At 48.8% G+C, this 21,062-nt stretch overlaps 1 protein-coding gene across 2 annotated transcripts in view; it reads left to right on the top strand.

Annotated features, from left to right (window-relative positions):
• The window catches only part of ZZEF1 (zinc finger ZZ-type and EF-hand domain containing 1), a 102,462-nt gene that overhangs the window by 24,123 nt on the left and 57,277 nt on the right, over positions 1 to 21,062 (top strand). Inside the window, exons 6-17 of one of the 2 annotated variants that reach the window (XM_053892249.1) lie at positions 629 to 839; positions 5,186 to 5,302; positions 6,168 to 6,346; positions 8,032 to 8,130; positions 8,810 to 8,901; positions 9,506 to 9,654; positions 13,612 to 13,723; positions 14,695 to 14,910; positions 15,902 to 16,002; positions 16,705 to 16,874; positions 17,399 to 17,532; positions 20,148 to 20,218. In XM_053892249.1, coding sequence (XP_053748224.1) covers positions 629 to 839; positions 5,186 to 5,302; positions 6,168 to 6,346; positions 8,032 to 8,130; positions 8,810 to 8,901; positions 9,506 to 9,654; positions 13,612 to 13,723; positions 14,695 to 14,910; positions 15,902 to 16,002; positions 16,705 to 16,874; positions 17,399 to 17,532; positions 20,148 to 20,218 — 1,651 coding nt within the window. The remainder of the gene's footprint in view (positions 1 to 628; positions 840 to 5,185; positions 5,303 to 6,167; positions 6,347 to 8,031; positions 8,131 to 8,809; positions 8,902 to 9,505; positions 9,655 to 13,611; positions 13,724 to 14,694; positions 14,911 to 15,901; positions 16,003 to 16,704; positions 16,875 to 17,398; positions 17,533 to 20,147; positions 20,219 to 21,062) is intronic. The other variant, XM_053892250.1, reaches the window with a different exon arrangement.

A 21,062-nucleotide genomic window follows, 5' to 3' on the forward strand; every position in this document is an offset into this window, starting at 1 on the left:
AAGGAACTGAGGCCTAGGGAGGTAGAGTCTTTGTGTCTTGCCCGTAGGCAGAGCGGTAGTTCAGCTCCTGGAGTAGACGCTTCCTGTCTCACTGTGCTGGGCTTTTCTCTAAGTTGTGTCCCTTTTAACTTCTCACCTCCTCCTCTCCAACCCAAATAAGAAATTGTGACACCTCTTAAAAGTGAGTCATGCCTGCGTCCCCTGTTTGGACTTGATTATCAGAAATAAATTCTCACAACTGCTGTGAGCAAGCTCCTGTTTTTAACTCAATCGAAATTTCAGAACCCTAGCTGTAGAAGTTTTCTTACCATGGATTTAGTCAGGATTTAAAAAATGATCTTTGTGTTAGTTTTCAAGACACGTAAATTTCTAAGAAACTTTGCAATGGAAAGATTTTAAGCCGCCCTTAAATTTACGCATTATTCTTATGACTCCTTAATTTGGTTGATGCTTTTTTGACGAGTTTATTATATGCTAGCTGCGTTGTACACATTATTTCTGGTATCAGAGTTATTTCAGAATTTTCTTTTCAAAATGTGAATTGCTATTTTGCTTTTAGTTGGGAGCCTAGCATTTGCTGAACTGAAGAACTTAATCCAATACTGAATTTGTTGTTTGCGCTTGACAGATGTCCAGATTAACATAAAGCGTTGTCTTAGCGATGGATGTGACACTAGAATTCATGGTCTGAGGGCTGTTGGCTTTCAGAGAGTTAAGAAGTCTGGGGTCTCAGTGTCAGATGCTTCTGCAATCTGGTACTGGTCTCTGCTGACATCTCTGGTGACGGCGTCCATGGAGACGAACCCCGCCTTCGTCCAGACAGTGCTGCACAATACTCAGTAAGTCACCCCCTCTGCTTTCCAACCCTCCGCGGCCCCCGTCGTCCCCTCCCCCTGCAGAGCATGGCACTTAGCAGCCCTCAGTCACTGAGACTCAGGTGCCCCGCCTCGGGTGCCCCGGTGTTTCCTGTTGGTGCTGTCGGCTCCCGGCTGCTCTGCCCCTTGCCCGTCGGGGGCAGTTTGTCACGCTTATGTAGCGCTTGAGATCAGATAAGCTCCTTCAGGTGCTGTGTGTCATTTACCTCCTCGTACTGTGAAATGTACACGTAAAACTCCCCAGGTGACAGGTGAGGACCCCGTGGCGTTCCCCAGGGCCCATCGCCGGGCAGGGATGTGTCAGGTAGGGTCTAGGCCTCTGGACTCCAGGTTGAGGGCTCTTTTCGCTCCTGATGGAAATCTGTTCAAGGGTGCTAAATGAATTCAGTTTTAAATGTAGAGCACCTTTGAAAATTAAAATGGAAAAAGTAAAGGTAAGTTAAAATTGAATTAAAAGTTAAAATTAAACAATTAAAATTGAATCACATTTAAATTAAGAAAATTAAAAGTTAAAAAGTTAAAAAAAAAAACCTGTGAGGGCACAAAGTCCCAGCGGTAACATACAAGGCAGAAGGTAGTGAGTGACGTGCAGCCTTAGGAGCAGTGAAGTGTCAGAGGCCTGCGTTTAAGTTCAGTGACTGATAACAAGAGACTGTTGGTAGATGTCCTCTCGATGTCTTTTGAGATTGTTGGTTATTGCTGTTAAATAAAACTGCTCAGCCAGTAACACTGCGGGCAGTGCCAGATGTGAAGGGCAGCGTTTGGCCATACTCCTGTCTTGCTTCCTGTTTAAAGTTTTTTTTAGAAAACGGTCCGTAACTTAGAGAAGGATTTCAAGTGCAATGCAAAGAACTTCTGTTTCCTTCTGAGGTGTTGGAGAGAAATTTGCAAACCTGGTGCCCCATTGTCCCTAATACGTTGGCGTGTATTTCCTGTGAATAAGGACACTGCGCTACAGCCATCAGGCCCAGGGGATTGACGGGCACTTACGGCACCGTCCTTTCGGGGCTTGTGAGTTGGCCCAGTAGTGTCCTGTGTGGCACAGCGATCCAGGCCAGAATCATACTTTATTTTGTTGCCACGTCTCTTCGGTCTCCGTCAGAGTGGACCAGTTCCTCAGTCTTCCCTTGACTGTACGGCTTTGACACGTTTGAAAATTACAGGTCAGTTATTTGCAAGAATGTCGTTTGGTTTTGGTTTATCTGATGTCTCACGATTAAGTGTAGGTGTTGTATCTTTAGCGGGAGCATCACAGAAGTGATGACGCGCTCTGGTTTCACCCCGTCAGCTGACACGCCACCTTAGGTTGTCCGGTTACTGGTGCTGTTCAGGTCAACATCGATCCCTGGATGGAAGGGTGGTCTCTTAGATTTTTCCATTGTAAAGGGACTTTTTTTTTTTTTTTTTTCTGGTAATTAGTATTTTGTGAGGAGGTGCTCTGAGACCACATATCCCATTCCTCCTCTAACTTGGTATTGGTGTGGACGCGTGATTCTTAATGTTGTTCGCTGGGTTATAACTGATCACGGTGTTGATGTTTGGATTGGCCCAGGCTTGGCCTGTGGGAACTCCTTCAGTCTGGTTCATGGGTCCTTTGACATGTCTTCATTAACTTGGAACACTTCCTTACTTTCCAGAACAACAAAATACTCCAGGCCTGTCTTGAATGCTCTCTGCCTTAGTCCTGCAGTGAGCCATTTTTTCTGCAGAGTCATCGTCCCTTTTAGCGGAGAATTTAGGAAGTGAACACGCAAGGGACGCCTGGGTGGCGCAGTCAGTTAAGCGTCCGACTCTCGATCTCGGCTCAGGTTGTCATCTCACAGTTTGTGGGTTCATCTGTGCTGATGGTGTGGAGCCTTCTGGGGATTCTGTCTCCGCCCCTCCCCCACTTGTATGCACGCACACACGCGCACATTCTCTCTCAAAATAAATGAATAAATGTAAAAAATTTTTAAAAAAGAGGGGCTCCTGGGTGGCTCAGTCGGTTGAGCATCCGACTTCGACTCAGGTCATGATCTCGTGGTGTGTGGGTTTGAGCCCCGCGTCGGGCTCTGCGCTGACAGCTCGGAGCCTGGAGCCTGCTTCGGATTCTGCGTCTCCTTCTCTCTCTGCCCCTCCCCTGCTTGCACTCTGCACTCTGCCTCTCTCTAAAATAAATAAACGTTAAAAAAATTTTTTAAAGGAAAGGAAGAAGAAAGAGAACGCACTGAACTCGTTGCAGGTGGGGTGTGAATTCTCTCCTCTGTCTCCGTGGGCCCCACTGGGAAATACGTGCTTGCACGGAAGTGACGTGCACGTGTGTGTCCATTGTGCACATTTACACGCATGCTCATTTCTGTGAGCTCCCTCCCGTGCTCACTTCTGACCCCGTGTACAGACGACCCCGCCTCTGGTTGTCGCCCTCTGTTTGTGCTTCCCTTATCTGACGCTGAGAAACCTGCCGCGCGTCCTCCCACGTGACCGGGCTCCCGTCTCCTGCCCTCATCCGGACCCTGCCCTCACCCCACTCCCGCCCCAGCCTCTTTTGCAAGGCCACTGCTGTGACCGTCCCCATACGTGTGCCCTTCTTGTACCCCTCGGGTTTCCTTGCTCGGCACCGGGCCACCGTCTTTACCCTACTTGGTGTTTAATTCACACCCCCTGCCAGACCGTCCCGTTCTCACCCTGCTCAGTCCCCACTCCAGAACCCCATTGTGGGCCACCGTGGTGCCTGTCCTCCTGCCCAAGCACAGCCCTGCTTCAGGGACTAAATTTTCAGGAAAGAGAAGAAGGGCTTTCTACCTAACTTTTGTGAAGATAAGCCAAGTGGTTGACAAGTGGAGAAGCATTTTGTTAAATTTAAATTCAAGTTAACGTAGTGTAGTTAACGTAACCATGGTTAACATAACCATGTAGTACTGGTTTCAGGAGCAGAACCCGGTGATTCATCACTTCCGTACGCCACCCAGGGCTCATGCCAGCGAGTGCCCGCCTGATGCCCATCACCCAGTAACCCCCCCGCCCCCGCCATCAACCCTCAGCTTGTTCTCTGCAGTTAAGAGTCTCTTACGGTTTGCCTTTCTCTCTACTTTTATTTTTCCTTTCCTTCCCCTGTGTTCATCTGTTTTGTTTCTTAAATACCACACAGGAGAGAAATCATGCGATATTTATCATTCTCTGACTTATTGCACTTAGCATAATACACTCTGGTTCCACCCATGTTGTTGCAAATGGCAAGGTTTCAAGGAATGGATATATTTAAAGCTTATGTTTTGAAGAAGCTGTAATTATTAATCTGCAATTACATTTCCACTCCTAACGTCTAAATGTCAGTGATCTAAAACTACTATAAAATTTTTTGGAAAAATCAATGAAAATCAATGAGGAAAAATAAAAAGTATCATGAAACCAAGTGTTTGCTTGTACCACATCCGCATGTGTGACCTCGGTGGCCTCCTGCATTTGCAGCTCCGTGTAGAGAGAGGGCGAGAGCTGAGGGCACAGTGGGAGCTGACAGAATATTAGCTCTATTGTGCTGTCTCTGTTTTGAAACGTAGAAATAAAGTTGTTTCGGGGATTCTCATTACTGCTGTCGTAAGATGATGGTCAGTTGCAGAATCTTGAGTTATTTTTTGCACACCTTCAAGTTGCACACCTAGCACGATTGCTGGTGCAGAGTAGGACCCGGTAGTTTTGGGTTGTATCGGTTTGTTGGGTAACTACTAGTTTGGAGGAGATAAAGCTTCGGAGGGGTTTCAGAAAGATAAATGTTAGTGGAGACGAGAAAAGAGAAACACTGAAGCAGGCATGAAGGTAGAAAGGCTAGAATAGCATATTTTAGGAACACGGGCAAGAATAGAAACGGTGATGGGTGCTGGTACGTTTAGGAGAAAAGAAAATTCGTGGCACATCTTTAGAAACCGTAGACCTTGGATCGGATGTATGAACTGAACCGTTTCCTGGGCCCCGAGCTGCTCTCCCTCCGGGGTCGGGTTTTCTACAAAGTCCGGGGTTTTTCTGGAGAGTACGTGTGTCTTTTGCCCGCTCTGCGTAGAATGAGTACTTGATCCCAAAGAGTATGGAATGAGCCTTTGCAGAGGGCAAGGGAACTCTTGAAAGAAGAACTAAACAAGAAAGAAACCCCACGTCAGGACCTGGCACCATGACTCCGGGGGAAGCAGGTGTCACACTGTGTGTCAGGCTCTCCGTAGGAACGCTGTTCGCTCGGGAGGGATCGGTCCAAACGAGCTTCTAGGCGTTCGGTTTTTGTTTCATGTTCGTGAACTAAGGTGTCCGCCTGGCGTGTTCTGACCTCCACCTCCCACTTTCAGGAAGGCGCTGCAGCACATGCCTCCACTTTCCCTCTCACCAGGATCCACGGATTTCTCTACTTTCCTGTCTCCCAACGTTCTTGAAGAAGTGGACAGCTTCCTCATAAGAATAACGAGGTAAAATCAGGGTTGACGAGGTGGGGCTTGTAGGGCGCAGAGGGCATCTGTGCTTGTTAAGTCTTCCTTTAAAACTTTTTTTATCTTTCATGGATTACCACTAAAAACGGCTCATAGTTCATGATTGAAGAAGAAATGACGCAGTCATTCACCCACGTCAACTCCATTATCTTGGGATGCTACCTGACCTTCGGAGGTGGGGGTGGGGTGGGGGGGTTCTCTGCTGCAGCCAGAACCGGTGTCCCACCGTCCCTCTGCTTACGTGGTGGCCTTGGGCGGCATCCGCTTGCCTGCCTGTACAGCCGCTGGTCCACAGGCCTGGCCGAGGCCCCGTAGTAGCTTGTCGGAGGTCTTGCTTGCCCTGGCACACTCGCTCTCTTCGCTCGGTCTCTCTCAAAAATAAATAAATAAACATTTAACAGGAAGCAGTTTGTACGTGATGTGTTTAAAATGACCGAGAAGCATATGGTGCCGTACGTCTAAAATACCCTGTTGGTGTCGGAGGACTGAGCTCCCAACCCAGTCCTCACCCAGTCGTCATTCTTAGAGCAGCGGCTTCTTGTAGGAGCTTCTTTATTTGTGGTTTATTTACTTGTTGTTTGATTTGTTAAAGTTGATATTGTTAGTATTGTTTAATACTTACAGATTAAGGAGACAGAGGTGAGGCTTTAATTTCCTAGTCCTCTAGGTTGATTTAATTTTTCTTTAGGTTATCTTGAGGATTTTGAGAAAGTATTTCTGGTAAACATACAGAAAGCACACAATAGGTCGGTTTTACTTCTGGTGGTCAATTACGTGGGGTTTGGGCTACCTTGATGTTCTCACGTTTTTAGGAAGTGAAAAGTTTTTCGTTCTTTGCTCATAGCTGCTGTTCGACTCCAGAGGTGGAGCTGACCCTTCTGGCTTTTGCACTAGCAAGAGGAAGTGTCGCCAAAGTGCTGAACTCTCTCTGTGCCATCACTGACCACCTGGACACACGCTACGAAGCCTCGTCCCTCATCTCCTCCATGGCATCAGTCAGGCAGAACCTGCTCCTTAAATACGGTAAGTGACGCAGGCTCCCGGGATGGACAAGCCAGAAAACCACTGTTACCGAGGGGCGCCTGGGGGGCTCGGTCGGTTGAGTGTCTGACTCTTGATTTCTGCTCCGGTCTTGATCCCAGGGTCATAGGATCGACCTCTCCATCGATTCGTGGGATTCTCTCTCCGTCAATCTGTGCCCCTCTCTCCGTCTGCCCCTCTCACGCATGCTCTTTCTCTCTAAAATAAAACAACAATAGCAAAAAAAACCCCATCATTAACGTGGGACTTCCTGGCATCTTATGTCCTCGGGTAGTTTGTGGATCAGGTCACTGTAGTTACACCGCCTGTGTAGACCAAGAGGGTTGGGGAGTTGGACTGTCTCCCCTGTGGAGGAGGAGAGAACCGGATCCTCGTCTTAGACGGCATCCCTCTGCCTCCCGTGAGCTCCACAGGCCTGCCACCGCTTTGCCCACCCGGGCCCGTCGTGACGCTGTCTGCCGACCCTTCTCAGTTGGGCCATGAGGAACAACTTCTTTGCCATCCTGGCTTCTGGTGCTGAAGTTTCTGTCTGCAAAGTACAGTAGTGGATCCCGTCCCTGTAGTAATGGGCAAACCGTGCTGTTTCTGTCATGATCTTTGTACTTTTGCCTTAATACGACTTAATGATTTATTTTATGTTTAATTTTTAAAGGCAGACAATTAATGTGTTATAAATCCATTTTCCCCCCTAAATTTTAAAAGATAATTTTTTGGTTGGGTAGGGGGCCCATAGCAGGCACGGCTGCATGAGGGGGGGATATGTAGTGTCTGGGAAATACTCTCCAGGACGCTTTTCAATTCAGATGAGCAGTTGTTTAGGTAGGGAACGCTGGGTGGGGGCGTAAAACGTGAGGGGATGTTTATTATCGGCAGTGTTCTAGTTCTGGGTTGGAGTACAGGTTAGTGGGTTCTCACTACAGTATTATTTAAGTTTAAAAAAAAAATTTTTTTTTTTTTTAACATTTATTTATTTTTGAGAGAGACAGAGACAGAATGCGAGTGTGTTGGGGCAGAGAGAAAGGGAGGCACGGAATCTGAAGCAGGCTCCAGGCTCCAAGCTGTCAGCACAGAGCCTGACACGGGGCTCAAACCCACAAGCTGTGAGATCGTGACCTGAGCTGAAGTCGGACGCTCAACCGACTGAGCCACCCAGGCGCCCCATCACTACAACATTATTAACAGAAGAGAAAAAGGAAAAGCTTTCAGGTCATCATAGCAAATGGTGATTTTTGTAATTTTTAAAACTTTCAAAATTTGCCCGCAGGTGTATTAAAGAAACAAAACCCCAAGCGTAAGATATTATTTATGTATTTAAATGCAGTTACAACAAAATTAATTTTTGGCTCCAAAACACTATCTTAGAACTCCCTCTCCCAAGTATGTTGAACGTATGCTGTTACCCCGTCTTACAATATACTTTGTTTCTGAATAGTGGTGTTTTAGAGACCTCTTCGTGGAATCATGTAGGGACATAAAGCTGTACTTGGTCTCTTTCAGGAAAGCGTAACTTTTGTCCAGCATCGCTTCTCTGCTTTTGTTTTTCAACAGGTACATTTTTAGTAGTGTGGTGTCCACAGACGCTCCATTTCCACTGATGTGTCTGCTAGTCTTTATTTTTTTCATAGTGCTGGGTTAAGGCTCTCGTTCTCTGTCTTGTCTTTGATCAGGTAAACCTCTCCAGTTGATCCTTCAGGCCTGTGATGTCAAAGGGAAGGAAGAGAAATCAGGGCCCGAAAACCTCCTCGTCGAGCCGTGGACGAGAGACGGTGAGTGGTAGGTGTGTCTGTGTTTTGTGAATGGGAAGGGCTGCGGCCACGTGAGACCACGCGTGGGGCTCTGGGGTGCTCAGAACACGCAGGCTGCACACCGTGTTGGCCTCTGCTGGGTGGTGGTCCTTGAACCGTTTGTGTGCCTTCATTATCACGGCCCTGTAATCTGCTAAGGGCCAATCGCTTGTAACAATTTCAAAGTAGTTGAGAGCCTTGAGTTTTGAAAAGCAAGGGTTCGCCATCTTGGAATATAAAAAGTTAGCGTTTTTAAGTTCGGATTATGTTCCTATCGTGTCATCTTAAAGCAGTAAGAGACTCAGCAGATCGAGGCATATGGTGTTGCTGAGAACATAATTTGAGGGAAGGGTATTTCTTGGTGTGGCTCATCTGGCATCTGGAGCATCTGGAAGGAAGCCTCACTCCTTCCCTAGTGCTAACCCGGTAGGGGCTGACGTGCTCTTCACGTGGCGGTGGGCTCTCTTCCTCGTCCAGGGTGTTTGTGTCTTCCTCATCCGTCTTCTTGGCCAGCCAGTCCGTCATCCGCACACGCCCCTCTTGTGCTCGCCGCACTGCTTGGAACATTGCCTATTTGGTGAAGAAGGGGAACGTTCTGGAGGTTGTCAAGTGAGTGAACAAATGAGGCAGTCATCGTAACTTCAGTGTTTCCCTTTTGCAGGGTTTCTTACAGAGACTGGAAAAACCAGAGCAAGTACTATTTTTTCTACAGGAACTGAATCTGCCTTCCAAGTTACACAGATCAGAATTATGGTAATTCCCATGCTGCCTTCTTTAAGCAACGTTACTACTGTTTTAAAAATAGGGTTATGTAGGATGCCTGGGTGACTCAGTTGGCTAAGTGTCTGACTTCAGCTTGGGTCATAATCTTGCAGTTCATGGGTTTGAGCCCATGTCAGGCTCTGTGCTGATGGCTTGGAGCCTGGAGCCTGCTTCGGATTCTGTGTCTCTTTCTCTCTGCCCCTCCCCTCCTTGTGCCCTGTGTCTGTGTGTCTGTCTCTCTCTCAAAAATAAATAAACATTTACGAAAAGATAGAATTATGCTTCAGAGGTCTGTGACACTGGGTTTTCATCGATTATCTAATGATTACTCTGTGCCAGGCCTGTAGCCGAGGACAGGGACACAGAGATGAATAGACTGTTGTCTGGGAAGGTGTGAACATAAGGACTGAGAAAGAGAAAGAATCCTTTCTTAGGAAGCAGCTTTTTTTTACTCTTAACATATTCAAAAATATGTTTATATTTTGTTGGTTTGATTTTGCTTTAAGCTGTTTGAATTTCACCGTAGTTTTTGGAAACAAAGCAGCCACAGGACCTTAGCACCTTCAGCGTACTTCATCTGGATCTCTGTTTCCAGGTTCGACGTGGTGGCATTGGGGCCCAGTGCGGGTTGGTGTTTGCCTACAACTCATCTTCTGAGAAATTTCACGCAGAAGAACACTTCAAAAGGTTTGAAAAGTATGATAAATGGAAACTTCAGGAATTCAGGCAGTTTGTAAAAAGCAGGTAAGGAACAGAATAAAAATTTTTGTAGTTAATAAGACTGTATGCATTCTCCTATTGGTAAAATTCTCCTATGTGTTTATGTCTTCATAGATGAGGTGCCCCTAAGCCATCCTCAGTGGCCATGAGCATTCATTGCTTTCTAGCAGCATCTGAAGACATGTTTTAATTTGTTCGTAGACCCTAACCCATTCCTTCTGTGACCAGGTCGAGGCATCTCCAGAATGGCTGGGTGCTGATACGTGTCTGGACTGTCTTCAGTCTCCCAGCCACCCGGAAGTTTACATGCCCCAGCCTCCCTCCTCCTAGTCATGCTTTTATTGGAGATGTTTTTAAGCACCCAGCTCTGCACTGGGCCTGATTCCGGGCGCCAAAGAGACACATTGAGCACGTTGGCACAGTCCCTGTTCTGTGGTGCTGTCCTCTCAGATGAGCAGCGTCAGTGTTGTCCGCACTGGGCAGGAGAGGAGGGATGGGGGTTCTGGGAGGGGAGACCCCGGAGGGAGTACCGTCAGCATTAAGAGCTAAGGATGACGTACAGGTGGTCAGCCGCTGGAAGGAGTAGAAGGAGAGACCTTGAGCAGAGAGCAGAGCAGATTTGTGAACTCATAGGGGAAGCACGGAGGGGGTGGGGGCTTCAGGGTCCTGCAGGTGCCACAAGGACTTTGAGGTAGAGAGTGGCGGAACGTGGAACTGGAGGGCCAGGAAGGGGCCGAGTCTCTGAAGGTCTTTCTGTCTCTGGGTCAGGGCTTGGACTGTATCCTTTAAGCAAGGGAGGGCGGTCGGTGTAGTGTTGAGGAGTTTCAGAGAGAAGAACAGAGAGACTAGATGTGTGTTTTACCAGTACCGTTCTAGACCATGCTGTGTGTCGCATGGGCGGGGGAGAGCCAGCGTGGAGGCAGGGTGGGATGGGAGGAGGCAGCCGGCAGCATGGGTCACTTTGGCCAGAGCCCTGGCAGGGATGGAGAGGTGGCGACCCACCGAGAGACCGCCAGAAGGTCACTGAGTGTAGAGCAGAGGAGGGAGTATGGTGTGGGCGTCAGGGAGGCCTGGGATTTTGGCTTGGGCAGGTGGGGACATTGGGAGTGCCTTTCTCTCATAGAAAATACGCAGGAAAACAGGTCTGTGAGGAAGGTGGTGAGCTCCGTTTTGATCCTGTTGAATGTGAGGTTTAGGGACACCTTGAGGTACTTGACAACTAGTTGGGTAAGTGTGTCAGGAGTCTGGAAGAGGCGTATTGAAGCTACCGATAGATAGAGACAGTTAAATGATCATTTAAGTGAGTTAGATCGTTCTGGAAGAGTGTGTGGGCCAGGAAGTGAAGAAAGACCGTACAGACCGGCATGCTGAGAGGCACCAGCATTTAAGAGGCAACGGAGAAAAAAGGAGTCCAAGAAACAGCCAGCGAGGCAGTAGGAAGGCCTTCGTGTGTCATCGTGAAGCCAGGGGGAGTGATGTGAAAGCAACTAGGGGGTGGGCAGCGGTGTCAGATGTGACCCAGGGTCAGTGGGATCAAGTCTGCGCGTGAACCTGCCAGATTTAGCCACAGGTCATTGGTGACCCTCGGGCCGCGTTGCCTCCCTCACTCCTAGTGGCAGGTTAGAGCTCACGGAGCCGAGCCCCAGACTTGCTGATCTTGCTGCAGCGCGTCTTGGGTGACAGGGCGCTAGAGCTCACGGAGGGCTCTAGCTGTGGTCCAGTAGTGAATGCTAAGTGTGCACGGTGTTCGGTGTGGCTTCTGATCCGGTGGTTCTGGGCGGGGTCTGAGACTTTGACTTGTAGGAAGCTCTCAGGTGACTGACGCTCCCCACCCACGGACCACACTTGGGGTGTCCGGGATCTAGAATGACTCCCTCTCCCTGCTGTACTTCCTGTGGTGACATTCCAAGTGCCACCAAGACAAATGGTCATTCAGTCTCTAGAACACTCTTGAGGACGGAGAGCTCACGGCGCTTCAGTAGTTAGATTATATTCAGTTGAGATCCACATTCCGTGCCCTTAATTCCAGCCCTCCAAATATCCTTCACCCCTAAAGTCTCCCTCCCCACCACAAATGTATGCCTTTTTAAAAGATGCCCTTTTTTTTTTTAATGGTAACTAGAGATTACACTTGTTTTTAAGCAGCTCTCTCCCATTCTTGGGACATATTAAAAGAAGTTTTTCCCCTAAACCTGCTATTAAACAAGATCTTTCACATATAGGATTTTTTTTTTTTTTTTTAATAACTTAAATGTAGCCTAGTCACTACACCCTTACTGATTTTTAGCTTCCGGTTCCAGCCTGAACTACTCAGGAATCCTGCTTTGGCTAGCCTCTGTGTTACCAGTCTGTCTCCAGTTTGGAAATCAAAATGTTAATGTACATGCATCTGTCTTCTTCCCCCCTTTTTTTTTTATCTCTGTCTCTCTGGCCGGATGTGGATCAGTCAGCACGCCCAGAGTCCGCTGTCTGATTGCTGTGTGGTGCACTGAACGAGGTTGCTTCCCTTTGTGTCTGACACCCAGACAGCTGTCTCTCCATCTCAGAGATTTTCTTGATGGCTGCCACAGAGTGAATTAAAAAAATCCTCAAACACAATACTGATGAAACTCATTGAAGTGGTTTTGGGTTAAGACAGAATACCACCTGTCCCATTGGGTTTAGGGTTAACGAGGTCGTGAAAGGTTTATGCTCAGAGGGGCTTAAGCTGGGACGTCTGGGTGGCTCGGTTAGTTAAGTGTCTGACTCTTGATTTTGGCTGAGGTCGTGATCTCATGGTTTGTTGGATTGAGCCCCTGTGTCGGGCTTTGTGCTGACAGTGCAGAGCCTGCTTGGGATTCTCTCTCTCCCTCTCCTCTCTCTCTTTCCTTCCCCACTCACGTGCACTCACTCTCTCTCAAAAAGGAATAAATAAACATTAAAAAAAAAAGAAAGTGGGGCACCTGGGTGGCTCAGTCGGTTGAGCGTCCAACTTCAGGTCAGGTCATGATCTCACGGTCTGTGGGTTTGAGCCCCTCGTCAGGCTCTGTGGTGACAGCTCGGAGCCTGGAGCCTGCTTCGGATTCTGTGTCTCCCTCTCTCTCTCTGCCCCTCCCCCGCTCATGCTCTGTCTCTGTGTCAAAAATAAACAAACATTAAAAAAATTTTTTTTTTTTAAAAGAAAGTATCCTCTTGACTTATGTTAAGAAGAGAACACTTTTTGTGCCTGTTACAGAACCTACCCCGAGTCCTTAATCTCTTCCCCCTTCTTGCCATGAATGCCCACGTTCGCTTCTCACACAGAGCACTCCCGTGTTGCCAGCTTGCCGGCTGTATTACAGATTAACTAGTGGAAAGTTTTAGGAGTGTTACCTGAAAAAGACTGCCTTTTTCTCCTTTGGTTATTTAATTCCTGAAAAGGGAGTACGATTCAAATGTCTAGTTTTTAAAAAGAGGTGGCACAGAGTTGTGCGTCTTTAGCCTGAAATGCTTTCCTGGAAGGAACTTTTAAGGAACAGGAAGAAATGACAGAGGCTGAAGTTTTCCTTTTTCGGAGCTCCAGGGTCTGAAAGCTCCCAGGCTCTTACCCTTCGGTTGTTGAAAGGGAACTAAACCACAGGCTGGTCGTATGTATATGAGCCAGACCTCGGGAGAGAAAACCGAACCTCCCTCTCCTTTGGATCTTTCTAGAAGCACACAGTGGCTGTTGCATCTTTCCTTATTCCTGACCTGCTCATCTAAGACACCTTGGGTTTGTGTCTCATCCTTCACATGTGCCGGCTATCTAGAAAAGCAAACTTTCTCTTCAGTGCCCAGATTACGTTTGGAGGCTGAGGAGTGGGGAGGAAATCACCACCAGCCGCTTCACGTGCTTAGAGACGCAGGTGCTACACCCGCTCCCTGGTTGTCCCTTGACAGGTCGCACATGCAAGTTAATGCCACTCAGACCCTTGAGGAGCTTAGAAGTAGGACGGTGTTTTGTGATCACCCTTGTGCTTACAGGGCTGGCTGCTCCCCTGGTGACCTTGGAGAGGAAGACCCTGTTGGCTGGTTTGAGCTCGAAGAGGAATGGGACGAAGCAGACGTGAAGCTGCAACAGTGCAGAGTCGCCCAAGTAAGCAGTCGTGAGTCGTGGCCTTCGCACGCGTGCCCGCCCCCTCCTTTCACTGCGTGCGTGTTGACGGAGGGGTTGGCGCGTGCCCGCCCCCGAGCCAGCTGTGCCTGGGACCGATGGGCGACACTACGATGGTGGGACGTTCGGGGGCTGTGGCCAGAGGAACAGCGTCCCGCCCCGCCCCGCCCCGCCTGGAGGTCACCAGGGAAGGCTTCCCAGGAGAGGCGGTGTGCCGCCAGGTGTGGAGAGCCGATCACGTCATCGCCTGGGGCCAGGCCGGCACGTGTGGGGAAGGGGCGCACAGCTGGGCGAGCGGAAGGTGTGCTGTGCCCGCGGTGCGGGAGACACGACGACTGTCCGCTTCGCTTTCTTAACTAAAGCTTCGTGTAAGTCTTAGCGAGAAGCTTCAGTGAGAGGAATGAGAACTGTCCGTAGGGCCTGTACGCGCTGGGTAGACATTTATGCATTTGAGTCGTGGAGTCTGGATGGCTCTTGGCAGAAGAGCTTCCACGGTAAGAGGCCAATGTTGCATAGGAGGTGAGCTTGTGGGTGGCTTTGGCTTTGCGCGGACAAGGCTGCATCCCGGGCCGTGGGTTGTCTGTGTTAGTTGGGGGCTTTGAGAGGATTCCTTAGGGCATTTGTTGTTGACTCTTGTCACCACATACCCGATCTCTCTTTCAAAATAACTGGGCCACAGAGCACACGTACTTCCCGGATTCATCCCGTCTTACCCTGTGTTTGCCCTGATGAGAGGGGGTCATGCCATTTCCCTTACTGTGATCCTTCCCCAAACCTGACTTGGTTCGGCACTCGTATTGTCTTTCTTCTGTTTCTGTGGATGTTGGACTTCTGTTTTGCGCCTTGTGCTAGGCAGAGTGGGACCTAGTAGGTTGTTAATGTCACCCCTTCCATTTGTGTTCCATGGAACACGCTGCTGAGTCCTTCCCCTTCAATCTGTCTTTCCTTTCTAGTATTTGATGGTGAAGTTCCTCTGCACCCGCCAGGAGTCGGCAGAGCGCTTGGGAGTGCAAGGCCTCAGCATCAGTGGGCATCTCCGGCCGGCGAGAACCGGGGCAGAGCAGCACGTCGTCTGCACCCGCTGCATAAAGGACACGGAGGACGGCGTCTGCGGGGCCACCCTGCTGCTCAGGACCCTTCAGTTCATTCAGCAGCTCGCCCATGACCTGGTAGAGCTTTCTCAGTTGTTAGATCTCATTCCTTTGGGAAAATCAATGGTGACATTGAGGGAAGTGAACGACCGGTGAAACCTGACCCTGCTGAAGCGTGCGGAGTGAGCGTGTGCGGCCGGCATTGTGCTGCCTGGATGACCCCGGAAGAGCCGGGGAGTGAGGTGCTGGGCGTTGGTGGTGGTAGACTAGGGAGACACGACAGCTTTATGGGGTTTACGTCCTCCTTAAGTCCTGGGAGAATTATTTCTGAAGTACAGGTGAATTCTGCTTATTCCCTAAAAGTACCAAAATGTCCAGATGTGAAATCATTTGCGTTTTCGATACTGACTTGTACGCTCACTAATAAAAACACAGAGACCGCTCACTCCAGGGAAGATTCTAGCCGCCACCCCCACAGAGGTGGTGACTTAGCTCAGGGATCGGCGGGAGCAGCCGCGTCCACTGTTGGCCTCCGTTCTGCCTCAGCACGTTTGGAGGCTGTACCTCAGTTTATCTGTGTTTGTTTGGTCTTTGTTTCTCAAGCTGTCCTGTCCCAGCAGGAAATAGCAAAGGAGAGGGGCTGCCTCGGAGCAGCGGGAGTGTTAGCGCACAGCTCCCCTTCGGGCCTACATGCAGGCAGGCGCGGGTCTGAAAGGGTGCTCCTGGGGAGGGCTCTTCACCACGTGGAGACTCACTTATGTTCGTGTGTGGCGTTTGTGGACCTGGACTCTGGTTGGGGGCCGGTGGGGGTGGGGCGTGTGCGCGTACATTACGCAGACGTGTACTTTCGTACACAGACGCACACGCACATATGTATCGTAGAAAGTTTCACACCAAAAGTCATTGTTCATACACTTTTTAGTTATTAAGAGTGAGCATCAGTTACGTGGGAGTTTTACACATGTGAGCCACCTCCTTCTTCCAGATCAAGGAGGAAATGAGCCATTACGGTATTTCTCTAAATGAATTTCTCTATTTTATTTGTAACTTATTTTTTATAATTTTTTAGGTGCAGCAGAAGGAAAGTGGCTTAAAATACAAATCTTTTCTGGACTTCGCGGGTCTTGATTTGCAGATCTTCTGGAATTTTTACAGTAAATTAAAGCAAAAGTAGGTCAGAATTTGTTATAAGGTGATAATCATATAAACAAAACTGAAAACACTAAGTTTTGCATTCTAAATAGACCAGTTTTTCTTCCAAGATTTTTTGACTTCTCACAAGTTTATTTATTTATTTTTTGAACATTTGTTTATTTTTGGGAGACCACAAGCGGGGGAGGGGCGGGGGGGGGGACACAAGATTCGAAGCAGGCTCTGGACTGTCAGCCTAGAGCCCGATGTGGGGCTTGAACTCATGAACCGTGAGATCATAACCTGAGCCAAAGTCGGACGCTTAACCAACTGAGCCACCCAGGCGCCCAACTTCTCGCTAGTTTATATTCTCACTTGAAATATTGGTTATTGTTAAAGATAACACCTCCTGTTTCTATAACATACTTTGGGCAGTGTTTCTGCACACATTTTGACATCAGACCCTTATTCCGGCCTGGCGGGGTGAGCAGCTAGAGTATTGTGGGAGAACCGTCACTGTGCAGGGGAAGACGTGGGCTCCTGAGTGCCCACTTGCCCCACAGGGGCTGTGTTTTCAGCTGCTACCTGGTACAGCATTGATTGTGTTCTGCCTCTCTTTCTCCCGCCGGCACTGTTTTTACTGTGCCCCATGGGTCTGGGGAGGCCTTTGGAGACAGCTGTTGGCTTTGGAGGGTAAAAACAACCTCCCGTTTTGCTCTCTGATACTCTGTCTCTCTGTAGTCCGAGGGAAGAATGCATCTGTGCCCAAACCCTGCTTCTGCGCCTCCTGCAGAGCTGTTTCTCCGTGCTGCGGAGCGACGGGCCGGCCGCCTCTCAGGACGCAAAGGCTCCCCGGCAGAGCCCTGCAGGGGCGGGGGCTGCCAAGGAGCTCCACACACACTTGTGTGACGGTAGGGAGTGTGCTCGTCTTTAACGGGACCCTGTGCTGGCACAGCCTCCCACTATAGGAACAGGGTCCTGTGGTCATGCAGGCTCAGGAGAGGGATCACTGCTTTAGAAAAGGACAGTTTCCTCGGGTCCTGTGTTGAGCTCAGGATTTATTCTCTGGTCGGTGGTTTCCTCCTGGTTTCTGACGTATAGGGGTGTGACACTGAGAGTGATCACTATCATACTGTTCAGTCTTTAGTGAAGACCCTGGCCTGAGGGAGAGTGATGATGACAAACTGAGGCTAAAACCCAGGTGGCCACGAGAAGTTACTTTTAAGGCTTTGCCGAGTTGTGTCTCAAAAGGACCCGGAGATAACGAAATAGAAACTGGTGCATGCAGTCTTTATTTGAGTTCTGCCTCGCCTGGGCAGAGGTGCTGAGCACACAGTGGGGAGCAGGGAGTTTACTGGCTGGTTAAAGCAGACGTACGTGTTGTGAGTGAACAGAGGGGACGTGTTAGAGCTGAGTCCTTGTTCATTTTCATCAGTGGTGGATAGGCTGGATGGAGACTCCGTGCCCATGGCAACGTTAAAGCAAGAAGTCAAGAACACCCTTCTTAATGGGGCTGCCATCTTCTTTCCCGATCGACAGACCCGACGGGACCACCTCTTTGCCATGATGGTGAGCATTCACTCAGACGTCGGGTGAAATTGGCTAGTCTTTGTTTCCTCTGAATGCCTCCCCGGTTTCAGTCTTCCAGGTGTGTGTTTAATACTCACTGTCTGCAGCGTTGTGTGTGGGACATGAGCGTCTAAGGACAGAGCTCCATCCTCAAGGTGGGGACGGCGGATAATTCCAGCCCTAGTGCCTGGCCTGTTGTGTTACAAAGAGGAAGGAGCCTAGTTCCTTCATCTTCCTGATTTGCTTACAACCAAGCATTCTTTTCAACAGTCTAACTTTTTATGATGGGAAAATCTGAAACAAGTACAGAACTAGACTAAATATAATACCTCCTACCCTGTATGTACCCATCACCTCGATTCATCAGTTGTAAACTCGGGCTAATCTTGTTTCCTTTGTGATCCGCCTTATCTGCTCTCCCTGCCCTTCCTCCAGTATTGTTTCAAAGGAAATCCCTGACCCATTCGTCAATACTTCAGCTTATATCTGTAATGAAATAGAATCTTCCCAGACCCCTTCTCCTTGTCACTCACACATTAGTAGTGGGGAGTGAAAAGTGCTTTTCATGTTGATAAAAGTTATGTTACCAAGTGGAATATCCTGTACAAAGATCCAGATTTTTAATTCTGAAGGCGGTATTTCTGTGTGGAAATGAGTATGAGTCATGAAAAAAAGACGTGAATGATGATGTGAGACAGAACAGAAATTTCTCTAGCCACACCAAAGACCTCTAGGTCAGGAAACTCCAGGGTTTCCAGTATTCCAGAGATGGTTAAATACAGGGAGACATGAATAAAGACTGTGTAAGAAAGCAGAATTATAGGCCAATCTTATTGGAAACAAAGTTAGAAAAATCCTAGCAAAGTGTTAGTGAATCAGTCCAATAAAATATAAACAAAACCCTGACTGAGTTGGATTTACCCTAGGAATGGAAGGGTGGTTTAACGTTACAAAATTAATAAATGAAATCAGAGGAAAAAGTTATATCAGCAAGTACAGAAAACAGCTTTAAAAAAGATTAAATTCTGATGATGATGAAAACGACAAAAGCGTTAGCAAACTCAAAACAGGAAGGAGCTCCCTCAGTCTGGGGGAGGGTGTATATCCCAAACCTTTCATACATAATAGGCTGAATGGTGGGTCACTGGAGGCATCCCTTTCAGAATGAGGAGCAGGACAAGGATGCTTACTGGTCACCGCTTCCCTGTGATGTCGCATTAGAGGGCCTGGCCAGTGTGGCAGGACAAGGGAAAGAAATTTTAAACTTTTTTTAGACATAGTAATTGGAAATTACTATGGTAATTTAGACATAGTAATTGGAAAGAATAAAACAAATAATTACCTACAGGTGATATGGTTATAGGTTATTTTTTACTGTCTGTGAGGACAAGCACCTGCTGGTAAAGTTACTGGTAGGAATTTAGTGGGGAAAACCAGATACAGAATTTCAGAAAGCATTTCTGAACGCAGCAGTGAATTAGCAGGTGTAGTGAGGTGCTCTGTGGGATGCAGGTTAAGACAGGAGGAACGGCAGAAGCATCACGTGTGGTCCCCGACACCAGAGGCCCGCCCTGCCACGAGGAAAAAGTGGCCGCATGTGCGTCACGTGTTTCGAGGAGACTCGTGTTGGGGCCAGGTGGTTGTGGAAGGTTTCAGAGGGGAGGAAGGGTCTTTGGTTGTTCGCAGCTCTCTGCAGAATTCGCACATCACCTGGAGGGTCCGCGTTCACGCCGAGTCGTAGCCTTTGACAGCAGCCGCCGGCCTGACCTGCTGGACTGTGGCGGGACCGTGTCCTGCTTGATTCCTAGAGGCCTTTGCCAGGCAGCTGTGCAATGATGGTTTTTGCTGGCTCGTGTCCCACACGTCAAAATAGAGGGCGTACGACCTCTTGAGTGACATTGCTGTCCGTTAGCAGAGGAGCTCTGTCACTTTCCCTCTGCCCGCCCCTTCTGACAGCACTGGCTGAGGGCTCTGTGTTCCCTCCTCATGCTCACGGATCGAACAGCGTCTCTTGTCTCTCCCACCCTCCTTTGCCCGGCTGCACCCTCCGTCTTAAATCCTCCGGAAATCCCCTTCATTGCCTCACGTAATGGTAGACACTGAGTACGTTCACGGAATGAAGAAAGTGCCCCTAAAGTAGCCCAGCAGCCCCAGCAGCAGATGTGATTCCTGGAACTGTCACTGTAGCCTGTCTGGCTTGTATAGAGAAAGCTTAGATCCTGGTAAAAACAAACAGAAGGTTCACAAGAGATGCACTGTGTCCCTGCCTTTCCTCTTACAGTGTTGTGCCCAGGGATGGAAAATGTATCTTCCTAAACATTTGTATCAAGATATCCTGCAGGAGAGCTCGAAAATGTTAACTTTAGCAGTGGACAAAAGCCAACCTGCCGTCTTTCGTTTACGCAGGTGGTGTCGCTCCCACCGAGCACCAGGCCACTCTCAGTTGGGTGCCGTGAAGTGTATGCCCCACACCTGCAAACCGTGGGCAGTGGCACTTCCTGGTGCTCCAGTCTCTGGAATGTTGTGGAACAGGTTCCCCGACTGTCCGCTCTCTGGTCTTCTAGATGAGGGTCTCTGGGCAGGTTGTCTGACTGTGTGCTCTCTTTTTTTTCTAGAAGAATGTCACCGAGCAAGAGCACAAGCAGTCTCTGCAGCTCACCTTCCGGTCACTGTGCACGTATTTTAGGTATGTTTGCAATTCCTTTCAGTTGTCTGATGTTCCAAACGTTTGCCATTTTCTTTAGCCGTCCCCTTACTCTGCTAAGCTGGGTTTCTAGAGTGACACACCACAGGTCACGGGAGGGACAAAAACAGTGGTGGGATGATAATCTTGTGAACAGCTTATTCCACGTCTCCGTCCTTGAGAGACTGTTTAGAACAGAACCCACTGAGGCTCTCTCTAAGCACTTTGGTTTCTAAGTGATTTTTGAAGACAGAAACAAGCCAAAGGAGTTTGGGGTCCTGTGGTCAAGTCTGAGAAGCCAGCAGCACGGAATGGTGGTTGAGCAAAGGAAGTGTGGGGAGGGCAGGACTTGGGCCTGGGCTGCGCTTCCAGAGGCGTGGGCTCTCGAAGGAGGGAGGGAGCTAATGGCCACAGCTCCTGCCTGCAAGTCAAGTCACGTCTGCTGTGGACGGAGAACGTGTGTTCAGATTCGAGTATCGGGTGGTGGAAGAATCTGGGAGGCCATGTGGGGACATTTGAAGACACGGATGTTTGGCTGTGGTTGTCCGGTTGGCCGTCGTGAGATTAGCTGTATTTCCTGCTGGTCATCAAGGTGATTTACGCATCAGATTTACTTCTCAGAATCTCTTCTAAGGACGTGAGAATTTTCGGGCCTGTGCTTCTTAAGGACGTGGGGATAGACCGTGCCACGGGCCCAGCTGGGACGGGGCCCTTTTTCTGACCCAGACTGCTCACGTCCCATAGAACTGACACTGAAATCTTGCTAGGTTTCTTTTTAGAAACTTGTAAGACAAATGCCTGAAAATGCCCTTTCTGAAACAAGGTGTCGTGACCGATTTGTGTCCTT

Source organism: Panthera pardus, unplaced genomic scaffold, assembly GCF_024362965.1.
Source record: "Panthera pardus isolate Hobbes unplaced genomic scaffold, ASM2436296v1 HiC_scaffold_3, whole genome shotgun sequence".
Classification (NCBI taxonomy): Eukaryota; Metazoa; Chordata; class Mammalia; order Carnivora; family Felidae; genus Panthera; species Panthera pardus.